We start from the raw sequence: 26,343 nt of genomic DNA, 5'->3' as shown, positions 1-26,343 counted from the left end.
ACAGTGGTTCATTCTGCTGACACTCATCCCTGACAACTGATACCTGTATCAATCAAGGTCTATAGGAAATCAGAAACTACTTTACACACCTAAAACAGGGACTTTAGTAGCCGGTGAGTGGTGGCACAGGCGATGGAAGAGCTGTTGAGAAACCAAATAGGAAAGTGAGGCAGCCCAGAGACTAACAGCAGCAGAAAGCCACGACCAGCCCTAGGCGAGAGGGATGAAGGAAGGAGGCAGCAGCTGGGGTGCCCTGGAGGAGCTGGTGCCCTGCCCTCTTCCCACCTTCAGGTCCCCCCCACTGGTGGACCCCTACCAAAGACCAACTGACAAGAAGCAACCTGGGAATCAATCTGGCCTGCCAGGTTCGATCCCCGTCACAGGGAGCAGAGCAGAGGAAGGGCAAGGAAGGCACACGCAGGCAAACGAGACACAGCACATCGACATACTAAACGTTGCAACAAAGATCTGAGACGATCAAAGGTCCCCCACGCGAGAAGCAGCACGTCAAGGTCATTGCCAGGAATTCTAAAACCAGAGAATAAAACAAGGGCGAATCTAGTCTTTGATCGTGCAGCTAATGAAATTATAAATCAAAACCACAGGGAAAGCCTTTCGACTCAGGTTTGTAGCAGCACTTAAATGTTATTTCAGAAAAGTTTCTCACTAGCATCCTTAGGAACAGCTTTGGGAACGGACTAGGCAGCTTTGCAAAAAAAAAAAATGTATTTCCAATCAGGTCGAAGAAAGATGTATCTGGTTTGTTGTTCTTGTAGTCACCTAACCTCCAAGCCTTTCTATAAAATGTAAGAAATGTTGCTGCCTAGGTTTAAGCTTAAGGGATTACTGAATTTAAAAATATGTTTCTACAATTTTGGGTGAAAATCATAGTGGGAACACTAAGTATTATAATTAAGGCTTGCAATGATACTCATGATCAAAATAAAAGAAAAAGTTTATTCAAGCATGAGTCTTTGAAGCACAAACAATTTAGCAGAGAAAAGTCTATTGTGCACACTGAACAAGCACTCCTTAATGTAATGAATCCAATGATTTGTTTGAATCATTAGAGTATTTTTTCCTTTTTTAAAATTTCCATGGTAATAGAATCAGAAACTGAAGCACAATCAGAAACTCTGCTATGAGCGATTGGGATTTGTGGAAAACAGAAAACTTGGAAAACAGCCAAAATGTCATAATTCCACTAGCCCAAATACTGGCAGCATATTGGTATTCCAGCCACAAACCATTTATTGAGAGCCCAGAATGGGAACCATTGTTGAGAGTTGTGTGCTAGACGATGGATAGTCTCAATCTGATTATAAGTCTAAATCAAGACGGCAACTCCTACTTCACAGCACAGGAGAGCAATGGGGGAGAGAAGCAGGGAAAAGAATGCATTTGCTACCCTTCCCACCATCCCGTAGCAACACAGTCCAAGGAATGCTACCACCTCTTAGGATGCCATAAACGGTAAATCAATGGTCTGGATTCCCAACAGAGTTTGCCATCCCCAATTAGAACTGTATTTCTAAATATAAATCACCTCCTAAGAGGAGGAAATCCCTACAGGAGTGAGAACTAAAGTTGCATGAAACAACATTTTTACCACCTCTGGTTTCAGTCTACTGCCTTGTCCTTAAAAATGTTTGAATCTAGCAAAATTAGACTTTCATTTCTGAAGACGCAAGAACCAAAGGGGACCCCCAAAACCTAGAATCTGTGTCACACAGTTTAGCACCAAATAACTCTACACTGTTTTACCACTTGATATTTTTATATGTGTTGTTCTCAATTCCCATTGAGGTTGTAAATGAGGTGGCCAAATTCAGATCTCGTATTTCCTTGTTATCCAACAGCCCACCAAGCACCTAGTACATGCTCAATAAGTACTTTTGACATGATTAACTCTGATTTTAAAATAAATCCCAAACTATTGCATAAAAATTACAAATTACTTTCTGGAACACATTTGACCAGATAGTCACAAGGCTTTCTCCCTCATTTCATTCAGGCAGATGCTCACATAACAGCCCCTTGGAGAGGTCTTCTTTGACTATAAAATGAGAACTCCCTACCACTTTCTATCACCTTATCCTACTTTCTTTCTCTTCTTAGTATATGGTACTGGATGTATTGTTGAATATATCCCCCACTAGAATGTGAGTTCCCTGGTCTTTCTTGTTCACTGCCACATCCTCAGTGCCTGGAACAGAAACTGGTTCAGAGTAACACTCAGTAAGTAAGTATGGAACAAATCAATACATGAGTGAATTAAATTTGTACCTACATATGAAAAATTATACATAAACACAAGTAACTGGCCTAGAAAAGGTTTAAACTACCATAAAAATTTTATCTTTAAAAATTTTTTTTTATTTAGAAGTTATACACAAAAGACAAATAAATTTGACTTCACTAACTGACCACTGTAAAAAGTTCAAATGATGCAAATGCATAAAGTAAACCATTCGCCCACTCTAAAAACAGGCATCCAGAAGCATCTGGGGCACAGTCTGGAAACTTTTCTCTATGTACATATAAGCATAATAAATGATTACTAATGAGTAGAAGTTATAAACATTTCATGCTTTTTAATGTAATCCATTGAAATTTAATCTTTCAGGAACATAAAGAATCCTAAGAGCAAGAATTCTTTTTTTTTTTAATCTTTAGATTTTAAACGTTTACTCTTGGAGTCTCAGTTTCCCCATGTGTAAAATGGGAATAAATAATAACTAACCCATAGGACTGGTACGTGATATAAATGACAAAGTATATCTGAAGTGCTTAGCACAGTGTCTGCACATAGAAAAAACAAAAATAGGTGATAAGGGTAAGTAAGTTCAGGGACCAATGAAAACCCAAGAGGAGGACTACCAGTGACAGTGAAGATCAAAGAAGCTGCTTGGAAATGAGGGCTCTTGAGTTTTGGAAGGATCCACCAGGCATCTATCAAACCTAGGGAAGGTCATTTTGAAGGTCATTTTAGGCTAGAGGAAGAGTGTGCTCCTGGAACAAGAATATTAACAGCTGGCAGCCTTTTAGAGGGAACGGTGTTTGTGGAAAACATCTTGAAAAGCTACCCTGAAAAGGGAAGGTGAAGCCACAAAGCAAGGAGACCTCACAACAAGATGGAAGTTAAACGAAACATAAACCCAAAACTGCAATTGAGTGAGAGAAGAGAAGGGAGAGGATAAAAGAGTGAGAAAATAGAAGACCTGGGAACACAGTGAAAATTACGTTTATACTTATTTCAGTCTAGAATTGAGCTCCATTTTACATATAATCACAAAATATTTTTTGCACACTTTGACTACGCAATAACTTTTCCAGAAAGGAAACTATCATACAAGTTTTATAACGACTGAACTTCGAGAGTTTGGAATTTTCTAAGAATTGGTCAGTGTATTAGTTTCTTTTTGCTGCTGTAAGACATTACCACAAACTTAGTGGCTTAAGACAAAACATAAGTATTATCTGACGGTTTTATGGTCATCAAGGCTGTGTTCCTTCTGAAGGTTCTGGCAGGATCCATTCTCTTCCCTTTTTCATCTACAGAGGCTGCACACATTCCTTGGCTCATGGCCCTGCACCACTCCAACCTCTTCTTCTGTTGTTACATCTTCTCTGACTCTGACATGAGGAGTCATGTCAGAGACATGTCAGAGTCTCCATGTCAGAGTCCTGTCTCTCTCATGAAGACCCTCATGATGACCTTGACCCCACTGGGATAATTCAGTATAATCTCTGCAGCTCAAGATCCTTAACCTAATCCTATCTCCAAAGCACCTTACGCCACATAAGGTAACGTATTCAGTTTCCAGAAATTGGCATATGAGCCTCCTCAGTGAGGCCATTATTCTGCTTACCACAGCTACCACTTGGGGAAATCATGTCACTGACTGTCACACCGCTCGTGGGTTTTGAGTCGCTAATATAAAACACCTGCATCAGTCTGCATTATTCACAGTCTCCTTCTCAGTGCCTCTGAAAGAGAGCTGAAAATATCTGACAACCTTATATGTCTCTAATATAGTCCTGCCCAAGAATTTACACTTACTTTATTTTTTTTTACTTAATTTACTTTCTTTTCATTTTTTTGTACAGTTAGAGCATTGTTTAAAAGTATGTGTAAACAGGTTATATTAGCCACACACATAATACAGGAATCATTACAAAATGTCTGTTAAGCATTTATTTCCAAAAGGCATTATTGGATCTGATAGGACAGAGAACCACTCAGTTAGACAGTTAATTATTATTTTTAGTGAGCTGAGTGGTACTGGAAAATCTATCCTATGTATATGAAATCTGGTTGTAGCAGTAGCAGCAAGTGTGAAGTTGAAGGTAAATATTCTATGGGAAATATGCTAATAAAGTAGGCATGGGCTTCCCTGGTGGCGCAGTGGTTGAGAATCTGCCTGCCAATGCAGGGGACACGGGTTCGACCCCTGGTCTGGGAAGATCCCACATGCCGCGGAACAACTGGGCCCATGAGCCACAATTACTGAGCCTGCGCGTCTGGAGCCTGTGCTCCGCAACAAGAGAGGCCGCGATAGTGAGAGGCCCGCGCACCGCGATGAAGAGTGGCCCCCGCTTGCCGCAACTAGAGAAAGCCCTCGCACAGAAACGAAGACCCAATGCAGCCACAGATAAATAAATAAAATTTTAAAAAAAGAGTCCCATCTCTTAAAAAAATAAAATAAAATAAAATAAAGTAGGCAGATGTGCTTACAGGGTACTGCTAATTTAACTGAACTTCTTTTTTACCTCTCCATGCATTCCTTCTCAGACACGACTCCCTTCCTGGTCAGCCCTCTCAGCTGCTTACCCTCTGCTTCCAGCCCTGTGGGCGTGGAGAAACTGACAGATACTGAAGCACCTGGAGAGTCAGCTGAAGAATCACAGACAACTGGGCCATCAAGAAAGAAAAAACCAGTGTCACTCCACTGATGAATGCTCTTCCATCAAAGTGCAGTGACAGCTAGACGAGGCGGGGTGGCCAGGAAAAGAGGGAAGGCAGTGAAAGGAGGGTAAGACAGGACAATTTAGACTGGGAGGACAGTACTGGGAAATTGGGAATGAGGGCCCATTGGGCTATTTCAGGTCGTGGTGAACACTTCAAGCTGTCTATTATGATGAGGATGTTCAGAGAAGGAGTGGGGAAGAACACACAGTAAGGAAGCCAGAAAACAGGTTTGAGTGAACTCAGGCATACTCACAGAGACTGGAGCATCATTTCATTACAGCTCTAAGGCTGAGTTACTTGGGTTCCCTTCAGCTGCAGGGTTCCCTTGTTCTCCATACTGGGCTTGAACTTTATGGGGAAACTGCCTCTTCCTCTTTGCTCTTGCCTCTCCCAGCAGCAGGTATTTACTCATTGTCTTATCCTCACTGTCTTTAGGTTTCTGTGTGTGTGTGTGTGTGTGTGTGTGTGTGTGTGTGTGTGTGTTTCCGGATTCTCTCTCTCCCCCTACACATGGCTGCTCTGAGGTCATGAGCCTATCCTCGATCCAGGAGGAACGCCAGGATAGTGGAGGCACGTCAGCATGACAGAACTTGATGACCTGGGGGCTGAGCCATCCCCACAGAGGTGGATAGTGCCGTGGACATGAGCGGTTGCTAGAGTCAAGCTGCCTGGATCCTGGCCCCGTCAGTTATTAGCTCTAACCTGAGCAAGCTACTCAACATCTGTAAGCCTCAGTTTTCTCCGCTATAAAATGTGGCGAAAGATAGGAAATAATAGAACTTATCTCATGGAGCTGTTCTGTATATTAAGTTTTTGTAAAGCATGAAAAATGCTTAGCACCATACCTGGCATTGGGTGAGTAACTCCTAAATGCTGCCCAAATTTCAGCCTGTGGGCCAACAAGACCATTTATCCATCATGGGTTTTTTGCATTAATTTCGATGTATAAAATAGTGCATTAACATTTTAAAATATTACATTATTTATCGTGACTACTAAGTTTCTTGGCACCCTCTTAAATATTGCGCCTGCCTCACTCACCTCATTCTAGATCTGTACCTGGTTATGGCAGTGATGCTGTGCTTCTGGAACCATCGGTTCAGGCAGGAGCCTTCGAGAATCCTGTCATTTGCATTTTAATGTCTAGATTTCCCTTGCTACTCCTTCCTTTTGTGGACTACCTTATTTCTCTGTCCTATTTTATCCCTATCTTGATTGTTGTGTAATTGAGTTATTGAGGTTTGAGAATATTTTTGTTTGCAAAATTTGTATCTGGAATAACGTCTGGGCTTGGACTAATGTCATTATATAGGAAGCTAGCATATTTCATGTATTAGACACCTGTCCTTAGTTTCATTTTAAAGGAAATTTATTCTTAGCTTAAATAGAATGCAGAACTGCTGTTCTTAAGTCAAGTACCTGATACAAAATGGAAGAGTTATGAAACTGAATTATCTTTTACCAAAAAAGTCTAAATGTCATTAATACTTTAGAAGAAAATAAGTTTAAACCAAAGAATGTTTAAAGTAACTCTTTGCTGAAGCCTAACTCGTTGCTAAGGAAACTTGAACCCTAATTAATGAATTTGCTAAATAGAATGTGTTTGCAAAACAGCCCGGGGTTGATCTCAGTTAAAATATCTATTGATATATGAGGACTTAGAACTCTTAAAGGAAAGAAGTAGCATAATATCTCCTAGAATACAGGTCAAAACCTCAAATGCCTCTTGAGGCCGGGAAAGCAGTGAAAGGCATGAGTTGGAGGGCGTGGGAAGATGGGAGGGGATGGAAAATGAGGCACATGGTGAAGTGGAGGTGCCGTGCGCTGTTCAGAGGGCGCAGTGGCCCCTTAGCTCCAGTAGATTATTGTCATTTGGAAATCTATACTAAGCTGCCAGATATTCCAATTTTTCAGGACAAGCCCGAAATGCAGATATTTATGTGAAAACACTCACCTTTTAAAATATTGGCTCAGTACTTTTAAAAAATCACTCAAATGGGCAAAACAAGACACGACTAAGCTGTGAATTTCCAACCTCCGCAAAGAGAGTCATCTTTGTTATAAAGAAAAGGGAGAAAAGGGTACATTTTTATTCTTTCCTTCTGAAATCCTATCTAGAGCATTTCTGAAGCGTGGAAGATTTTAATATTTGCAAATCAAAACACCTTCTTTGCTTTAGTGAACCTGAAAGAAAAGGCTACTTAGAGGAAACTGAGGACACAAAATCAAAGTTTTGACTTCAGAACAGCCTGACACAAGGGTATTTGACCAACTTTTCTGAGTTGAAGTGCCATGAATTTTTCAGAGCTAATATTCCCTTCGGTGAAGAGAAGTGATTGCATTGCATTTGGATTGCTTTATAGATCCTTTGTGTCATGTCCCAGAAAAACTCACCTAGTCTCTACCTCTTATTAGGTTTAAGCTCATTGGTTCTCCTTGTAGAATGACTCTCATTCCAAAACACTGGGTGTAACTCACAGGCTAGAAAAGCCCATTAGACCTACCAAAACTCAGAGAACCACAGGGGAGTTGGGCCGTGACCATATTTAATACTTAACAAAGAGAGCTACACTCGGAGGCATTATTATTTTTCCTTTGCTCCAGAAATACAAGGTGGATGTTTTGAGCAATTCCACTCAGGCCTCACCTCCCACAGGATTTATACGAATACATTTGCTCTTTGATGAAAGGGATTCTTAAAACCATTGGCGTGCACCACCCTTGAAGCTGACTCTTTTGAGTTTGAGATGCTAAGCTGTAACCAAAGCAAGCCTGAGCATGCATTCTATCTCTGGAATGTCTCGGGGTACTGGAGAATTAAGGACGAGAAGACAGGACTGAAGGGAACCCTTGATCGGGACCACGGGGGAATGAGACATGGAGGGATACAAGCTTTGGTAAGACAGGCTGCTCTCCACCAAGGTGAGAGAAAAGAAAAGGAAGAAGTGAAAAGCGAAATGATTCCAATATCCACTTAACAGATACCACATTAAAAATCCATGATAGAGGCTTCCCTGGTGGCGTAGTCGTTGAGAGTCTGCCTGCCAATGCAGGGGACACAGGTTCGAGCCCTGGTCTGGGAAGATCCCACATGCCACGGAGCAACTAGGCCCGTGAGCCACAACTACTGAGCCTGCGCGTCTGGAGCCTGTGCTCCGCAAGAAGAGAGGCCACAACAGTGAGAGGCCCGTGCACCGCAATGAAGAGTGGCCCCTGCTCGCCGCAACTGGAGAAAGCCTTCGCACAGAAACGAAGACCCAACACAGCCAAAAATTAATTAATTAATTAATTAATTTTAAAAAAAATCCATGATATTCTCCCAAAGCCTCAGCCCAAAGCTCGTATTTGCCAAATACTATTCAATATAATACAAGTTCAAGAGGAAGAAAGGCACTGGACAGCCAGTTCCCTGGAGCACATGGCAATAGAATTTGACCTACACTGCTGAAATGCCCAGTTTGTTCGTCTGAGTCTTCTATGGTTAAAATTCAGAAATGAGATGACTGTAAAAGTTAGTGTCAGTGTGTCTGATACACATAGCCTTTGGTCCTTTAAACAATATTTGTCTCAAAAACTTCCCTCTTTCTAGAAAAATGAAATAGTATTTTTAAAAAACTGAAATATAAAAATGTTAATTCAGGTTGATTTGTTTGTTTTACTGGGGAAAAAAAAATAGTAGGCTCTCCTAAAACCCCTATTGTTGTGAGTCTGTAGAGATGATCTCCATCTCTTTTAAATTCATCTTGCTGGTTTTGTCATTTTTTATTCAGGCTGCATCTTCCAGAAAGCCACTGGGCATCTTTCACAGCCACGAAAAGATAACATGGATGAAAGATAATATGGACTCCACTTCAGGGAGCCTGATTTCCCTTCCATCGCCTGTCAGGACTTTCAAGGGGAATTGTCGCTACCAGAAAGCAGTGACTTTTAATTTCCCTTAAGCTAGATTTGGCATTCAGATCCTCACAGCGATGTAAAAGGCCCAAATGACTCTTTCTGATGCCAGTAAGAACTGCATGAGCAGACAGAATTTAACTCTTGGGTGCTATAAACTCAGCTTATGGCTTCTTCTTCTTAAGTTGCCCAAATCTAGCTGCTACATTAAAACCTTCTCTGTGCTATTTTCTCATAGGGTTTCTCTCTTTCCTTATATTCCTCCAAGTGGGGCACAGATCATTCTTGGGGATGCCAGAGGCTCAATTCAGGAAATACCCAGACAAGAATAGGAAGCACAAGTGGGAAAACACACAAGTTGGGGCAGACACTTGAGGACAATCAAGCAAAGGCTAAGAGTCATTCGCGAGAAGAAAATTATAAAGAAAAATGGATGTGGCAATCGTACCCCTTGGTATTTATCCAAATGAGTTGAAAACTTATATCCACTCACAAATGTGTGCATGGATGTTTATAGCAGCTTTATTCATAATTGTCAAAACTTAGAAGCAATCAAGTTTTATCCATTCAGTAGGTGAATGGATAAACAAACTGTGGTACATCCAGACAATGGAATATTGTTCAGTGTTAAAAAGAAATGAGCTATCAAGCCATGAAAAGACAGAGGAACATTAAATTGCTAAGTGAAAGAAGCCAATCTGAAAAGGTTATATATACTGTATTATTCCAACTACATGACGTTCTGAAAAAGGAGACAGTGGAGACTAAAAAGATCAGTGGCTGCCAGAGGTTGGGGGTGGAGACGTGAACAGACAAAGCACAAAGGGCTTTCAGGGCAGTGAAACTATTCTATGTGAAACTACAATGGTGAATACATGTCATACATTTGTCCAAACCCATAGAATGAACAACACCAAGAGCGAACTCCAAGACTGAGTGATAATGAGGCATCAGTGTAGGTTCATCAATCTGGACAAATGGACCACTGTGGTGCGGGATACTGAGAGCTGGGGAGGCCGGTCCTGCGGTGGGGTTTGGGGGGGCGGGGAGCTGAATGGAGGAATCAGAAGGACAAGAGAACACCACTCGTGGAGCGTGAAGATAGAATTAGCAAGTGAAAACAATACCACGGAAAACATTCAAGAGCCTTTTTCTTCTGTAGCGGGAAAAGCTAGAAGCTACTACTCCAGGGACCTGAGACTAACACTGAGCTCCATTACTGGCCATGGCATGGATTGCTCAGGTGTAAATGGGGCGTGGGGTGTTTTTCAGTATGCTTATCAACATTTAGGGAGCTCTCAGAAACTAGGTGCCAGAGAGAAGGGGGTAGAGGAAAGGTACAAATATTAAGAAAACACAATTTGTGTTTGGAAGAGAGCTTACAGTTCCGTGGGAAAGAGGGACATTACACTCATTAACAATGAGGTTGGTGGGGAATGCGATGGGAGGAAGAGATGATCGTGGGCTGAACAGACTAGGGCTGGCCTCCGTGCTCCAAACTGGAGCACTGACTCCCTACCAACTATACACATCTGTGACCCTAGGTCATCTAACCAGTTAATGTTTCCTTCTGAATCAGTCTTATAAGTAAACGATGTAATTTTAGGAGCAAGGATAAGATCTTTCTACCAACGAAAAATTGTTCCCTGTTTGCTAATGCCATGAATTCCACCCCTTCAACTCGATTTCATTAGCTCTGTCACCTATTAAAATGCAAATACCCTTAGGAGAGATTATACTTTAAGCCATACAATTCAAGTGTAACTTACTGTGAATTTATTTTTCAGATCTAAGGAGATGGCTTTGATGGAAGCAAGGATATAGTAAACTTGAGATCACTGAACGCCACAGAAATGTTTGGGCAGGAGACTGAGAATATTTAAAATAATCTGTTAACTGTAGGCTTTGGCAGTTCAATTTTCTTTTTGATTAAAATCTAAGGAAAACAGTGCTACCACTGAGTGTTTGCAAAGCAACCAGAACATTGATTGCATGTTATTTTTACCATTAATATTGTTATTAATCTTGAAAATACACTTGGGGAGCAGAAAGTTTTGTGGGAACGAGACAAAAGAGTCTTCTATTTATTTTAGCAAAGCTCACTGAGGTTCTACATTGGGGTAATAGAATATTCATTTGCCTGTCTATGCCCTCTAAGTATTTATTTTCCTCTGATTCCCTTGAGCTGAGGGGGTCAAGAACAGGTTTTGGCATTCCCATGTCCTACAAAACACATCTCAATATAACCTAACCTCCTTAATTTTCACCAGAATTTCTAGAAAGATCAACAAGACCTAGTATGACCTTGAATACATGACCACGACCTTGGGGTTCTCTCATGAGCATCCTGAATGCCTTTACTACCATGCTAGCCTCCAAGGCCAGCTTCCCCTTAAAGTTCTGGCCAAAGCACACACAAAAAGCCCTTCCCTTAGTTCCCTTAGGGATGCTAAGATATTTTGCACTTATAAACAAAAAGAAAATAAACATAGAGGGGAAATAGAGCAAAAAAACAGGAGAGGCTCCTGATCCCACCAATTAGCTACTTCCAGGGCTCTAAGGCCCTGCCCATTCCAGGCTCTCTCTAGAACACTCTAGAGAAAATGGGCCCATATTGCATCACAGTACACACCCTGGAGCCCTTAACTCTCATACCCCTGCACACAAACATCTTATGACCTACCACCAGGGACCAAAGAGCTCTCCAGTGCTGCTGCCTCCCAGTCCCTGTGTCTGTTCTGAGACTTGCCTCTCCCCTGGTTAATGAGTGACTTTGTCCTTCAGGACAGGCCTTCCCCTCACACCTCTACCCCCCTACAATCTCCCTTGGATACTGGTTGACTCCATAGTAGGCCCAATAGATATTTCATCCACATGATGGCATTATATCTACGTAACAAGAAACATACATACATGCACACCTATTAAAGCCAAGGAGGAGTGAGGGAAAATGAGCACTTGAATTTTTGCATCACTCTTCCACCTGGACTGTAAGAAATAGCCTTTAGGGCAGGGTCTGTGTGTCTGTTTATATCACCCCCATGCCTAGCACAGTGTCTGCTGCAATTAACTACACAATAAATAATTGTTGCATTAAGGAATGAATGAATGCATTCAATGATTTCCCCCACCACTTGACATCCAAAGAGAAAGACTAACTCAGTGCTCTGATACAGGCCCTGATAAACTCTGATTTTAAGGACATCATCAATAAAGTCTCCACTGATCGAGCTCCAGCACTAAATTCTCTCTGCTGTTCACTTTCCAATGTAAACACCCAACTATGCTAAGCTGGAGAGATAATCAACTAAATAAACAACCCATTTGAGATGGGATCACCCCAAGGCAAAGGCAATACTTTCAAAACTACACATATATTCACTGAGGCAAAATGAATACTCGAAGAAGGAAAAATGCCATATATAGTAAGCTATGTGCCAGGAAATATGATACACACATCATTTACACTGTTTATTTAATCCTTAGAACAACCTTACAATTTAGAAATTATCATCCTCATTTTGAACATTTTAAAAGTAAACTTTAGAGGAGTGTTTTTACCCGTGGTCACTTGTTCAAGAGGTTGAAAAGCATGAACTTTGGAGCCAAGCTGCCTAGGTTTAAATTCTGACCCTGCCTCTTCCTAGATGGGCATCTTAGTCCATTCCTATAACAAAATGCCACAGACTGGGTAGCATATAAACAACAGAAATTTATTTCTCACATTTCTGGAGGCTGGAAGCCCAAGATCAGGGTACCAGCGTGGTCAGGTGAGGGTTGCAGACTTCTCGCTGTGTCTTTACATGGTGGAAGGGTCTCTTCTATAAAAGCATTAATTCCCCTCATGAGAGCTCCACCCTCATGACCTAAGCACTTCCCAAAGGCCCCACCTCCTAATAACAACATCACCTTTGGAGGGTAGGATCTGAATTTGGAGGGAGGACGCAAACATTCACACTACAGCACTGGGTAAACACAGCTTAACACACATGGAGCTAGTAAGTGTACCAGTCTCTCACAGCCAAACCCATCTTTCTGTGACCAGATAGATCTGTGATGCTAGGCCAGGGACTCTGCAAAACACATTCCTGCTTAGTCAGCTGGTTTCGTGTTAGCTCTGTCAGTAGAGGGCGCTAGAGAGGGCTGCCAAGCTGGAAGAGGAAGAAGGTACTTGCTCCTTCCTGGGTGTTTCCTCTGAGCCTCAGTCAGTGGCCCCACCCTTCTCTCCTTCCTGCAGAGCCACTGAATCCAGTTTGTACTGTTCTTGTAGAATCAGCCTTAGAGTCTGCTGGCCAGCACCCTCTCCTCAGAGGACTGCATTTCAGCTCAGTGGGGCCCTTCCTCTAAGTATCTAAGAAGTTTTAGTAATCCCTACTCTTTCCTTTGTTCCCTCAGCCCTGGGGGTAATAGCTGCTTCCTGGAACTGCTACCCCTACCCTATACCTTAGAGCTCTCTTTTCACTCTTTCTATTACTTGGTTCACAACTTTATAACCACTTAACAGTTCTTCATATCAAATTCACTCTGTTCAAATTATTGGCATGATTTTACTCTCCTGGCTGAACCTGAGGGACACAAGAACACCTACCTGAGAGTATTAAATGAGTTTGTCCTTGTAAAGTGCTCATAACTGTACCTGGAGCACAGGATTGGCCATATCAAGGTCAGCTATTACTTTCAAAGTGTTGAAGCTGGGTTAGAGCCCACGTCTGTCCATCTTCTTCCAGTCAACATGATGTTTCTCTAATAAGAATAGCTACCACCTACTTAGGGACTAGGCTTAGTGCATTCACAGATGTTACCTGTTTTAGTCTTCTTAAACACCTCTTAAGTGTTTTTTCCTCTATCAATTGACATCAAGAAAGGTATTCTGAGTTAAGGTAGCCATTATCCTGAGAGGTTAGGCAAGGTCTCCAAAGAGTTCAAACATCAACATCAGAAGAATAATTTTTTAGCATAAACTTCTCCAAATCCTAAAAACCTATTTACATCACTGCCCTATGTGTCACCAGCAACTAACATGATTTAAGCATAATGTGTGTGAGCAGAAGCAAGAAGAACTGCAATCCTGCAGCCTGTGGAATGAAAACCACATACACAGAAACATAGACAAAATGAAAAGGCAGAGGGCTATGTATCAGATGAAGAAACAAGATTAAAATCCAGAAAAGCAATTAAATGAAGTGGAGATAGGCAACTTTCCAGAAAAAGAATTCAGAATAATGATAGTGAAGATGATCCAGGACCTCAGAAAAAGAATGGAGGCAAAGATCGAGAAGATGCAAGAAATGTTTAACAAAGACCTAGAAGAATTAAAGAACAAACAAACAGAGATGAACAATACAATAACTGAAATGAAAAAATGTCCTAGAAGGAATCAATAGCAGAATAATTGAAGCAGAAAAACAGATAAGTGACCTGGAAGACAGAATGGTAGAATTCACTGCCACAGAACAGAATAAAGAAAAAAGAATGAAGAGAAATGAAAACAGCCTAAGAGACCTCTGGGACAACATTAAATGCAACAACATTCACATTATAGGGGTCCCAGAAGGAGAAGAGAGAGAGAAAGACCTGAGAAAATATTTGAAGAGATTATAGTCGAAAACTTCCCTAACGTCGGAAAGGAAATAGCCACCAAAGTCCAGGAAGTGCAGAGAGTCCCAGGCAGGATAAACCCAAGGAGAAACACGCCAAGACACACAGTAATCAAGCTGACAAAAATGAAAGACAAAGAAAAATTATTAAAAGCAACAAGGGAAAAATGACAAATACCATAGAAGGGAACTCCCATAGGGTAACAGCTGATTTCTCAGCAGAAACTCTACAAGCCAGAAGGGAGTTGCATGATATATTTAAAGTGATGAAAGGTAAGAACCTACAACAAAGATTGCTCTACTCGGCAAGGATCTCATTCAGATTCGACAGAGAAATCAAAAGCTTTACAGACAAGCAAGAGCTAAGAGAATTCAGCACCACCAAACCAGCTTTACAACAAATGCTAAAGGAACTTCTCTAAGTGGGAAACACAAGAGAAGAAAAGGACCTACAGGGCTTCCCTGGTGATGCAGTGGTTAAAAATCCGCCTGCCAATGCAGGGGACATGGGTTCAAGCCCTGGTCCAGGAAGATCCCACATGCCGCGGAGCAACTAAGCCTGTGCGCCACAACTACTGAGCCTGCACTCTAGAGCTCGTGAGCCACAACTACTGAGCCCACATGTCGCATCTACTGAAGCCCGTGCACCCTAGAGCCCATGCTCTGCAACAAGAGAAGCCACCGCAATGAGAAGCCTGCGCACCGCAAACGATGAGTAGCCCCCGCTTGCCAAAACTAGAGAAAGCATGCACGCAGCAACAAACACCCAACACAGCCAAAAATCATAAACAAAATAAATAAATTTATAAAAAAAAAGAAAAGGACTTATTAAAAAAACCCAAAACAATTAAGAAAATGGTAATAGGAACATACATATTGATAATTACCTTAAATGTGAATAGATTAAATGCTCCAACGAAAAGAAACAGGATTGCTGAATGGATACAAAAACAAAACCCATATACATGCAGTCTACAAGAGACCCACTTCAGACCTAGGAACACATACAGACTGAAAGTGAGGGGATGGAAAAAGATATTCCATGCAAATGGAAATCAAAAGAAAGCTGGAGTAGCTATACTCATATCAGATAAAATAGACTTTAAAATAAAGAATGTTACAAGAGACAAGGAAGGACACTATATAATGATCAAGGGATCAATCCAAGAAGAAGATATGACAATTGTAAATATATGCACCCAACATAGGAGCACCTCAATACATAAGGTAAATGCTAACAGCTATAAAAGAGGAAATTGACAGTAACACAATAATAGTGGGGGACTTTAACACCTCACTTACGCCAATGGACAGATTCTCCAGACAGAAAATAAATAAGGAAACACAAGCTTTAAATGACACAATAGACCAGATAGATATAATTGATAGTTATAGGACATTCCATGCAAAAACAGCAGATTACAGTTTCTTCTCAATTGTACATGGAACATTCTCCCGGATAGATCATATCTTGGGTCACAAATCAAGCCTCAGTAAATTTAAGAAAATTGAAATCATATCAAGCATCTTTTCTGACCACTACGCTATGAGATTAGAAATAACTTACAGGGAAAAAAATGTAAAAAACACAAACACATGGAGGCTAAACATTACTAAATGACCAAGAGATCACTGAAGAAATCAAAGAGGAAATAAAAAAATACCTAGAGACAAATGGCAATGAAAACACGACGATCCAAAACCTATGGGATGGAGCAAAAGCAGTTCTAAGTGGGAAGTTTATAGCAATACAATCCTACCTCAAGAAACAAGAAAAATCTCAAATAAACCATCTAACCTTACACCTAAAGGAACTAGAGAAAGAAGAACAAACAAAAACCAAACTTTGTAGAAGGAAAGAAATCATAAAGATCAGAGCAGAAATAAATGAAATAGAAACAAAGAAAACAATAGCAAAGATCCATAAACTAAAAGCTGGTTCTTTGAGAAGATAAATAAAATTGATAAACCATTAGCCAGACTCATCAAGAAAAAGAGGGAGAGGACTCAAACCAATAAAATAAGAAATGAGAAGGAGAAGATACAACAGACACGGCAGAAATACAAAGCATCATAAGAGACTACTACAAGCAAATCTATGCCAATAAAATGGGCAACCTGGAAGAAATGGACCAATTCTTAGAAGGTATAACCTTCCAAGACTGAACCAGGAAGAAATAGAAATATGAACAGACTCATCACAAGTAATGAAACTGAAACTGTGATTTAAAATCTTCCAACAAACAAAAGTCCAGGACCAGATGGCTTCACAGGCGAATTCTATCAAACATTTAGAGAAGAGCTAACACCCATCCTTCTCAAACTCTTCCAAAAAATTGCAGAGGAAGGAACACTCCCAAACTCATTCTATGAGGCCACTATCACCCTGATAATAAAACCAGACAAAGATACTACAAAAAAGAAATTACAGACCAGTATCACTGATGAATATTGATGCAAAAATACTCACAAACAAAATCCAACAACACATTAAAAGGATCATACACCGTGATCAAGTGGGGTTTATCCCAGGGATGCAAGTATTCTTCAATATACGCAAATCAATCAGTGTGATACAGCATATTAACAAATTGAAGAATAAAAACCATATGATCATTTCAATAGATGTAGAAAAAGCTTTTGACAAAATTCAACACCCGTTTATGATTAAAAACTCTCTGGAAAGTGGGCACAGAGGGAACCTACCTCAACATAATAAAGGCCAAAAATGACAACCCACAGCCAACATCATTCTCAATGGTGAAAATCTGAAAGCATTTCCTCTAAGATCAGGAACGAGACAAGGATGACCACTCGCGCCACTATTATTCCACAAAGTTTTGGAAGTCCTAGCAACAGCAATCAGAGAAGAAAAAGAAATAAAAGGAATACAAATTGGAAAAGAAGAAGTAAAACTGTCACTGTTTGCAGATGACATGATACTATACATAGAGAATCCTAAAGATGCCACCAGAAAACTACTAGAGCTAATCAATGAATGTGGTAAAGTTGCAGGATACAAAATTAATGCACAGAAATCTCTTGCATACCTATACACTAACAATGAAAGATCAGAAAGAGAAATTAAAGAAACAATCCCATTTACCATTGGAACAAAAAGAATAAAATATCTAGGAATAAACCTACCTAAGGAGGTAAAAGACCTGTACTCAGAAAACTATAAGACACTGATGAAAGAAATCAAAGATGACACAAACAGATGGAGAGATATACCATGTTCTTGGATTAGAAGAATCAATATTGTGAAAATGATTATTCTACCCAAAGCAGTCTACAGATTCAATGTACTCCCTATCAAATTACCAATGGCATTTTTTACAGAACTAGAACAAAAAATCTTAACATTTGTATGGAGACACAAAAGACCCCAAATAGCCAAAGCAATCTTGAGTGAAAAAATGGAGCTGGAGGAATCAAACTCCCTGACTTCAGACTATACTAAAAACCTACAGTAATCAAGACAATATGGTACTGGCACAAAAACAGAAATATAGATCAATGGAACAGGATAGAAAGCCCAGAGATAAACCCATGCACCTATGGTCAACTAATCTATGATAAAGGAGGCAAGAATATACAATGGAGAAAAGACAGTCTCTTCAATAAGTGGTGCTGGGAAAACTGGACAGTTACATGTAAAAGAATGAAATTAGAACCCTCCCTAAACACCATACACAAAAATAAACTCAAAATGGATTCAAGACCTAAATGTAAGACCGGACACTATAAAACTCTTAGAGGAAAACATAGGAAGAACACTCTTTGGCATAAATCACAGCAAGATCTTTTCTGACCCACCTCCTAGAGTAATGGAAAGAGAAACAAAAATAAACAAATGGGACTTAATGAAACTTAAAAGTTTTTGCACAGCAAAGGAAACTATAAACAAGACGAAAAGACAACCCTCAAAATAGGAGAAAATATTTGCAAACGAATCAATGGACAAAGGATTAATCTCCAAAATATATAAACAGCTCATGCAGCTCAATATTAAAAAAACAAACAACCCAATCAAAAACTGGGCAGAAGATCTAAATAGACATTTCTCCAAAGAAGACATACAGATGGCCAAGAGGCACATGAAAAGCTGCTCAACATCACTAATTATTAGAGAAATGCAAATCAAAACTACAGTGAGGTATCACTTCACACCAGTTAGAATGGGCATCATCAGAAAATCTACAAACAACAAATGCTGGAGAGGGTGTGGAGAAAAGGGAACCCTCTTGCACTGTTGGTGGGAATGTAAATTGATACAGCCATTGTGGAGAACAATATGGAGGTTCCTTAAAAAACTAAAAATAGAACTACCATATGATCCAGCAATCCCACTACTGGGCATATACCCAGAGAAAACCATAATTCAAAAAGACACATGCATTCCAATGTTCATTGCAGCACTATTTACAATAGCCAGGTCATGGAAGCAACCTAAATGTCCATAGACAGACGAATGGATAAAGAATATGCGGTACATATATACAATGGAATATTACTCAGCCATAAAAAGGAACAAATTGGGTCATTTGTAGAGACATGGATGGATATAGAGACTGTCATACAGAGTGAAGTAAGTCAGAAAAAGAAAAACAAATATCGTATATTAACACATATATGTTAAATCTAGAAAAATGGTACAGATGAACCAGTTTGCAAGGCAGAAATAGAGACACAGCTGTAGAGGACTAACATATGGACACCAAGGGGGGAAAGTTGGGGGGGGCGGGGGGGGATCAGTTGGGAGATTAGGATTGACATGTATACACTAATATGTATAAAATAGATAACAAATAAGAACCTGCTGTATAAAAAATTTAAATTAAATTTAAAAATAAAAAGAAGAAGGAGTGGCAGCCTGCTAGCCTCAGACCAAGAGCCCAACTCCATCTCTAAAAAAAAAAAAAATGTGTGCATCTAAGGATTAAAATTCCAGAATTTCAAATTTTCTATTGTTTTGTACATCTAAAATATCAATGAAATATTATAGAATTTAAAAAATTACTAAGTGCCTATTTTGTGCTAGGCACTGGGTTATAAGTGCTTTCACATATATTATATCATTTTATCCTTAAAATACACTACATTAAGAGGTGCAATCATCTTCATACAAATATATCCAAGGTCACATAGCTAGTTAAGTGACAGAATCAGGAATTGAAGCCAATTCTTTCTGACTCACGGAGCTCATGATTTAGCCAATTCACCACAGGTCATAGGTGAGGGTCATTCTCCACAGCAGATGCTGAGAGAATGAAGTTTAGTAAAAATATGAACTGAGACAGGAACAAATCCCTTCACTGTGAAGGGCTAAGAAAATAAAAGAGCTGAATCTGGGAGAGTACCTTCTGACCTTGCTTTCAGAATGGTTTGTAAGCCATGGCAATTCCAAGGTTCTGTCACTGGGCTGCTAGATTCCATTTCCATTCAAGGATCTCTCTCCAATTTCATTTTTGCAATTATGCAGGCAAAGTAAATGAAAACCAAAAACACTTTGTTTCTGGGTAATCCTCGCCTTCCAAAAACAAGTCATTCTTTTCAGGAAAAAACATAAGCACTCACCAAACTAATTATTTTTTTAAAGGAGCAATGCAGAGGGGGAAAATAGCATACCTTTTGCTTGGTGCTTGATTTCAGGCCAACTCGGGAGTGACTTTTGGACTAGAGGAAAAATGAGAAAGAAATTTATGAAGAACATAATATAATGGTAGAACTTATTCTGAAGTCATTTCTTCTAGAAGGTATAAGTTTTCATTTAATAGCCAAAAGAAAACTAATTAATTAATTTTTAAAAATCCTTTCCCCTAACCTTCCTTCACAGCCTCCGGAAATCTAAGAATAGAAGCAGAGCATAGACTCCAGTGTTGAGTTTTACATACTGAATGGAAGACTGCTTAAGTCCTGGAGCTGAGACAGCAAAGATGCACCTACACTTTGTCAATGCCTTCCTCATATTTACCGACTCAGCATCTTTCTTAGAGGACACCAGCAGAAACTGAAAACTGCAACGCATGAGCAAATAACTTCCAGCTATAATAAGGCAAAGGGAAAGGAGGGGAAATGAATAAAAGAAGAGGAAAGGAAGAAAGAAGAGAAGGAGAGAAAAGAAAAAAAAATGCTCTATAAATTGGAAAAAAGAGAAAATAGAGGCAGAATGAAGAAAAGGGCACGTTTATGGCAAGATTTTCAAGTGCACTTCAATAGAGATTTTAATCTCTGCTAATTTAAATGTATTTTCAGTAGGTGGAAAAGAAGCTCTCAAAAACATTAGTTCTTATAGAGGGCTTTTTATTTTCCAACTTGTTCAAGATTATCTAATCTTATTTGGAATTAGGAAAGGTAAAACAAGCATTAATTAAGAATATTTTGGTATAGATACCATTATGATTTTTCTCCCAGTGAGAAAAAAGCAAAATCAAGCTTACTATGTTTAGCATTCAGATAGTGAATACATTTGGCATTAAGTGTACCATGAATCAAAGTTAACTCTAAACGAATTACTACACTGTACCTAGAAAAAAGCCTAGTCTGTAGTCCTCAAATTGTTCGATACCAGGATTACTTTACACTCTTAAATATTATAGGGGTCCCCAAAGAGCTTTTGTTTATGTAGGTTATATCCACTGACAATCACTGTCCTAGCAACTGGAAATGAGAATTTTTTAAAATATGCATTTATTAATTCATTTTAAAATAGCAGTAATAAACCCACTACATGTTAAATAACATATTTTTATGTATTTTATGTATATTCCTAAACAGAAAAAATTAGTGAGAAGATGGTATATTTTTCATGTTTTTGCAAATCTCTGATGTTTAGGTTAAATAGAAGACAGATCCTCATACCAGCTTCTGCATTTAATCTATTTTGATATGATATGTTTTTGGCTGAAGTAAATGAACAGAATTCAGACTCGCTCAGTTATGTAGTTGGAAAAGGAAAAAATATTTGTAATAATCTTTTCAAATAATTGTGAATATTCGTCTCTGATATGACCTCAAAACTTGACAATTGGTAGTTTCTTAAAGGTTAGTTACTATGTAGAATAAATCATACCAATGAACTTTTTTATACTCTGTTACATAAAAACTGGTTGGTCTATCTTGCACTTTGAATAAATTTTTCACCCACACATGTTTGTAGCAGCATGCATTGGATCATCTGGAAAACAGTGGTTCAGTGAGTTATGCTGATTTCCCAACCACTGACACATTTCATTACATAATATGGAAAAAACTCACGTTTGTTCATCACCAGCCTCACCAGAAAAATCTTCAACTCTTGGTAAACTATCAAGCTCACAGTAACAGATACAAGTTTTCCAAACTTCTAATTTTCTCTTGAAAGCTTTGAATTTTATTATGGGTAACAAATACTGTCAGTTGTTTTTCTTGAAGCGACAGGCTCACTTCACTCATTTCTGCGAACATGTCTGCCAGCTACATGAGTCTGAATAAGACCCTGGTTAAGAGTTCACCTATCACTTGTCCTTTGAAGTTAAAATGGTGTTTCATGAAAACAAAGGCTAATTTGGCTCACAATTCAATCAAAGTGCTTTTCTTCAAAACAGCCACTGAATGTTTATATGCAGTAGAAGCGCGTTATGCATACTTCTCATTTTGTCACATAAAATACTAAAAAGATGATACGAAAATTTCAAAGACTGAAATCTAGTAAACTTAATTTTCCCTACTTCATCAAGGGCATTTTTAAGTGAAACTGCTATTTTATTTCCTGCAATACAAATGCACAGTGGTGAAATTATGACTACTAGTACAACTTGGTGCTACTGCCTTAATCCATGCTAAAGCATCAACAGTTTTAGCCACCATTGCTCTTGCGCAATCAGTGCAGATGTTACCTAGTAAAAAAAGCAAAGAACATCTTCTTAATATAAATTATGAAGAGAGTTTTGGCTTCTCATATTTCCTTTGAGAACTGCTGCTCTTAGTCATTTAAAGCAGTTGAGTCAATAGTAATTAGACTATCCAAGTAATTAGACATTCAAAGAAATGGAGCTTAGGAGGAGCAAAGCCAACGAAAAGCAAGTTGTAATCGTCCCTACCTCCTTCCTGCTGCCTTAGAAGAGAGACCAAGAGACCAATCAGGAGTACACTTCCTTCTGTTATGGGCTGAATTGTTTCCCCCCAAAATTAATATGTTGAATTCCTAACTCCCAATATCTTACAATGTGACCATATTCAGAGATAGGTCTTGTGAAGAGGTAAATAAGGTAAAATGAGGTTCTATGGATAGGTCTAATCCAATATGACTGGCATCTTTATAAAATGAAGAGGAAAAACCAAGTGAAGACAAAGAAGACACCATCTGCAAGCCAAAGAAAGAGATCTCACCAGAAACCAGCTCTGCTGATACCTTGATCTTGGGCTTCTAGCCTCCAGAGCTGTGAGAGAATAAATTTCTGTCGTTTAAGCCACCCAGTCTGTAACATTTTATTATGCAACCCTAGCAAACTGATATTACATAGACCCTGACAAATCTATCCCAAAGAAGTCAAGAATCCAAAAATGGGGGCTTCCCTGGTGGCGCGATGGTTAAGAATCCACCTGCCAATGCAGGGTACACTGGTTCGAGCCCTGGTCTGGGAAGATCCCACATGCCGCGGAGCAACTAAGCCCGTGCGCCACAACTACTGAGCCTGCGCTCTAGAGCCTGCGAGCCACAACTACTGAGCCCACGCATCTAGAGCCTGTGCACTACAACAAGAGAAGCCACCGCAATGCAACAAAGAGTAGCCCCCGCTCGCCACAACTAGAGAAAGCCTGCGTGCAGCAACGAAGACCCAACACAGCCAAAAATAAATAAATAAATTTTAAAAAAGAATCCAAAAATGGAAGCCCAGCAAAACCAAGTCATGAATCAAAAGGGGCCATTATCATCACATTCATTGTCAACCACATACACCCTAAGGAAGAATGTCTGGATCAGTGGTTCTTAAACTTTAGAGTTCACAAAGATCATTTAGGGGGCTCTTAACCATGTAATTTGCTGAAACTCAATTCCAGAAATTCCAAGTCAGGAGGTCTGGGGTGGCTCCCAGGAATGTGCATGCTAACAAGCATCTAAGGAAATTCAAATAGATACATGGTCCACTAACTACAACTTGAGGACCACTTGCCTACGAAGAATGGTAGTAACTTGGGATGAGAAGCAGGAAAATATGGAAAATGGCGTTAATGTCCTCTCTCTCTCTTTCTCTTTGAAGAATACAAATAAATGAACCTCTTTCCCCTTTCTCTTTTAAATGCCTGGTGTTAAAATTCTTAATCTGATTGAACCAGTGGGTAGCACAGGATAATTGAAACAGGCTGAATGTTGGTAAAGTACTCAAACTACTCCAAAAGCAGATCTGCAACGGTTCTTTAACCTCTCCAGTTTAAAAACATAAGCACACAGATTCTGTGTTTATGTATATCTTTAGAAATTTAGCTGGGTTTCTATACCATATTAAATGCCATAAACATCTGTGAATATGGCCTTTATACTCAACTCAAAGTCATAATAGCAAACATGACCTAAAAGACAAGACTTCCATTTATAAAAGGGATTAAAAGCTGTGATGGTTAATTTTATGTCAACTTGACTGGGCTAAGGGATGCCCAGATATCTGGTAAAACATTATTTCTGGGTATATCTGTGAGGATGTTCCTGGAAGAGATTAACATTTGATTCAGCAGACTGAGAAAAGAGGTCCAGCCCCACCAGTGTGGGTGGGCACCATCCAAACTGTTGGGGCCTCAAATGGGAGCAAAGGCTAAGGAAGAACAAATTCCCTATCTTCTTGAATTGGGAGGTCCGTCTTTTCCTGCCCTTGAAGAAATATATATAGAGAGAGAGAAAGAGAGAGAAATATATACATACATAGAAATATATACATATATAGATATATATAGAGAGAAATATATTTCTACTGGTTCTGTTTGTCTGGAGAACCCTGATTAATACAAAAGCCAATCCAGTTCCAGAGAAATAACATTTTCATTTGACATTAAATGAGTTCTTTGATATCTTCTGGTAAATGTCTTATCTAGACAGAATGGAGGTTGGGCCTGGTAAAATACCACCTGCATTGTACATATCATGCTATACATTAAGTCCACACTTACAAAAGTGTGGCCTTCTAAAAATTTCTTTCATTAGTTAGGTGTTAAGGACTTAGAGCTTATTTCCACATAGAAGTAGTTTTACAGGCTACAACACAAGGGCCTATATAACCTCTGATATAAGCAAAATGCTCCGCAAGTTCAATAAAAAAAAAAAATAGTATACTATCACACTACTAACACCTATACAAAGCATAAAAATACTAAAAATCAGTTAAGAAACCATTTTGCTTTTTCTATACATCTTGAACAATAAAAAAGCATGTGTAATTTGAAGAAGATGGAGACTAAGGTAGAAACTCTGGAATTCTGAAGTGGCCTTACTAGAAATTTCAGGACAATGGTATTCACTGCTAATGAATGATGGCTCATGTCTGATGCTCCCCCCGCACGTCCCCTCCCAAGCAGATGGTTTTGCTTTTCTTGATTCAAGTGCAACCCAGCATTACTCTGCTCTGTAGCAGCTATGAATAGGGTCACTTAGGACTACTAAGGGGTGAAGAAAAGCAGGAAAACAAAGCGGTTGTTAAGCATCTCCCTGTGGCAGGGCACACTGTGCCCAGGCCAGCCCTCACTGGGGACTGACTATTGCCCATTGCCACCTGTGGTCCAACACAGAATCAGGGGAGACAATCAAAAGGGGGAAAAAGTTTGTTTTCCTCAAATAAATAAGATTGAAAAGAGAGGAAAGATGGGGAAGGAAGAAAGATAAAGAAGAAACTAAAATAAAAATAATAAACAACATCAGCAACTCACCTTTTCTGAGCACTTACAATGTGTTCCCAGCACACCATCCAACTTACATCTTTTACAGGACCCACATAACATGGCTAAGAGATAAGTATAATTGTATTACTATCTCAATTTTATAGAGGGGAAGACTGAGGCATAGGAAGCAAAATAATTTGCCCAAACTCATACTGTTGTTAAGTGGCAGAACCAAGACTTGAACTAGTTGGTCTGATTCAAAGCCCATGGTCTTAAAAACTACTACACTATTTATATGGGAATAACTGCCCAGGGAAGAATTTAGCAAAGTCTAGAGTAGTGAAAATCAGAGAATACCCAGAAACTGTGTTGCACAAACAATCGTTTCAAGAGAAAGAAAGGAAGTTGTAGGGAAAAGGTAGTAGATCAGAAATGTACCCAAGTCAGACTTGAGCTGGCATCAGTGGCCAAGGACCCCAAGATGTTCTCTAGAGGCAGCAAATGGCAGAAGGGAAGGAGAGCAGAGCGGCTTTGTGGTGAGGCAGGAAGGGGAAGGGTTATTAATTAACTGGCACCACATCTGCAACAAACATTCACAAATCAGGTGCACCTAATCTGGGGAATGCCTGCATGGTATTTTATTGTAGTCTTCAAGACATTTAAATAAAAATGGCCTACCTCATAAGGCTAACCCTCCACCCCACATACACACAGCGTACATAAAAAAGTGGCAGCAGCAGCTGAAGGAAACATTATAAAAGAAATCCTTGATTTTCTTCTACAGTCAAATTATACCAAGCTGTCCTGGAATTCTGACCTGAACTCTTGTTAAGTCAGTGTTAATTAAAACAGTGGGTTCTGTAAAGTTACTCCAAAGTTGAAAACAGCAAGAGATGAATGTGCTTCTGTTTTCCAGACTTATTTATGAAAATGAGCATTCTGACATCTAAGTCTGCAGTCATGATTGAGTACATAGCAAGCAGGACTTGAATGGAAACCAGAAGGGAATGTAAGTGACCTCTCCCAGCA

At 39.5% G+C, this 26,343-nt stretch overlaps 1 protein-coding gene across 1 annotated transcript in view; it reads right to left on the bottom strand.

Annotated features, from left to right (window-relative positions):
- The window catches only part of LOC118895532, a 476,261-nt gene that overhangs the window by 342,831 nt on the left and 107,087 nt on the right, over positions 1–26,343 (bottom strand). The window contains exon 2 of the mRNA XM_036852742.1: positions 20,095–20,142. Coding sequence (XP_036708637.1) covers positions 20,095–20,142 — 48 coding nt within the window. The remainder of the gene's footprint in view (positions 1–20,094; positions 20,143–26,343) is intronic.

Source organism: Balaenoptera musculus, chromosome 5, assembly GCF_009873245.2.
Source record: "Balaenoptera musculus isolate JJ_BM4_2016_0621 chromosome 5, mBalMus1.pri.v3, whole genome shotgun sequence".
Lineage (NCBI taxonomy): Eukaryota > Metazoa > Chordata > Mammalia > Artiodactyla > Balaenopteridae > Balaenoptera > Balaenoptera musculus.
This window is presented reverse-complemented; position numbering and strand designations above follow the sequence as displayed.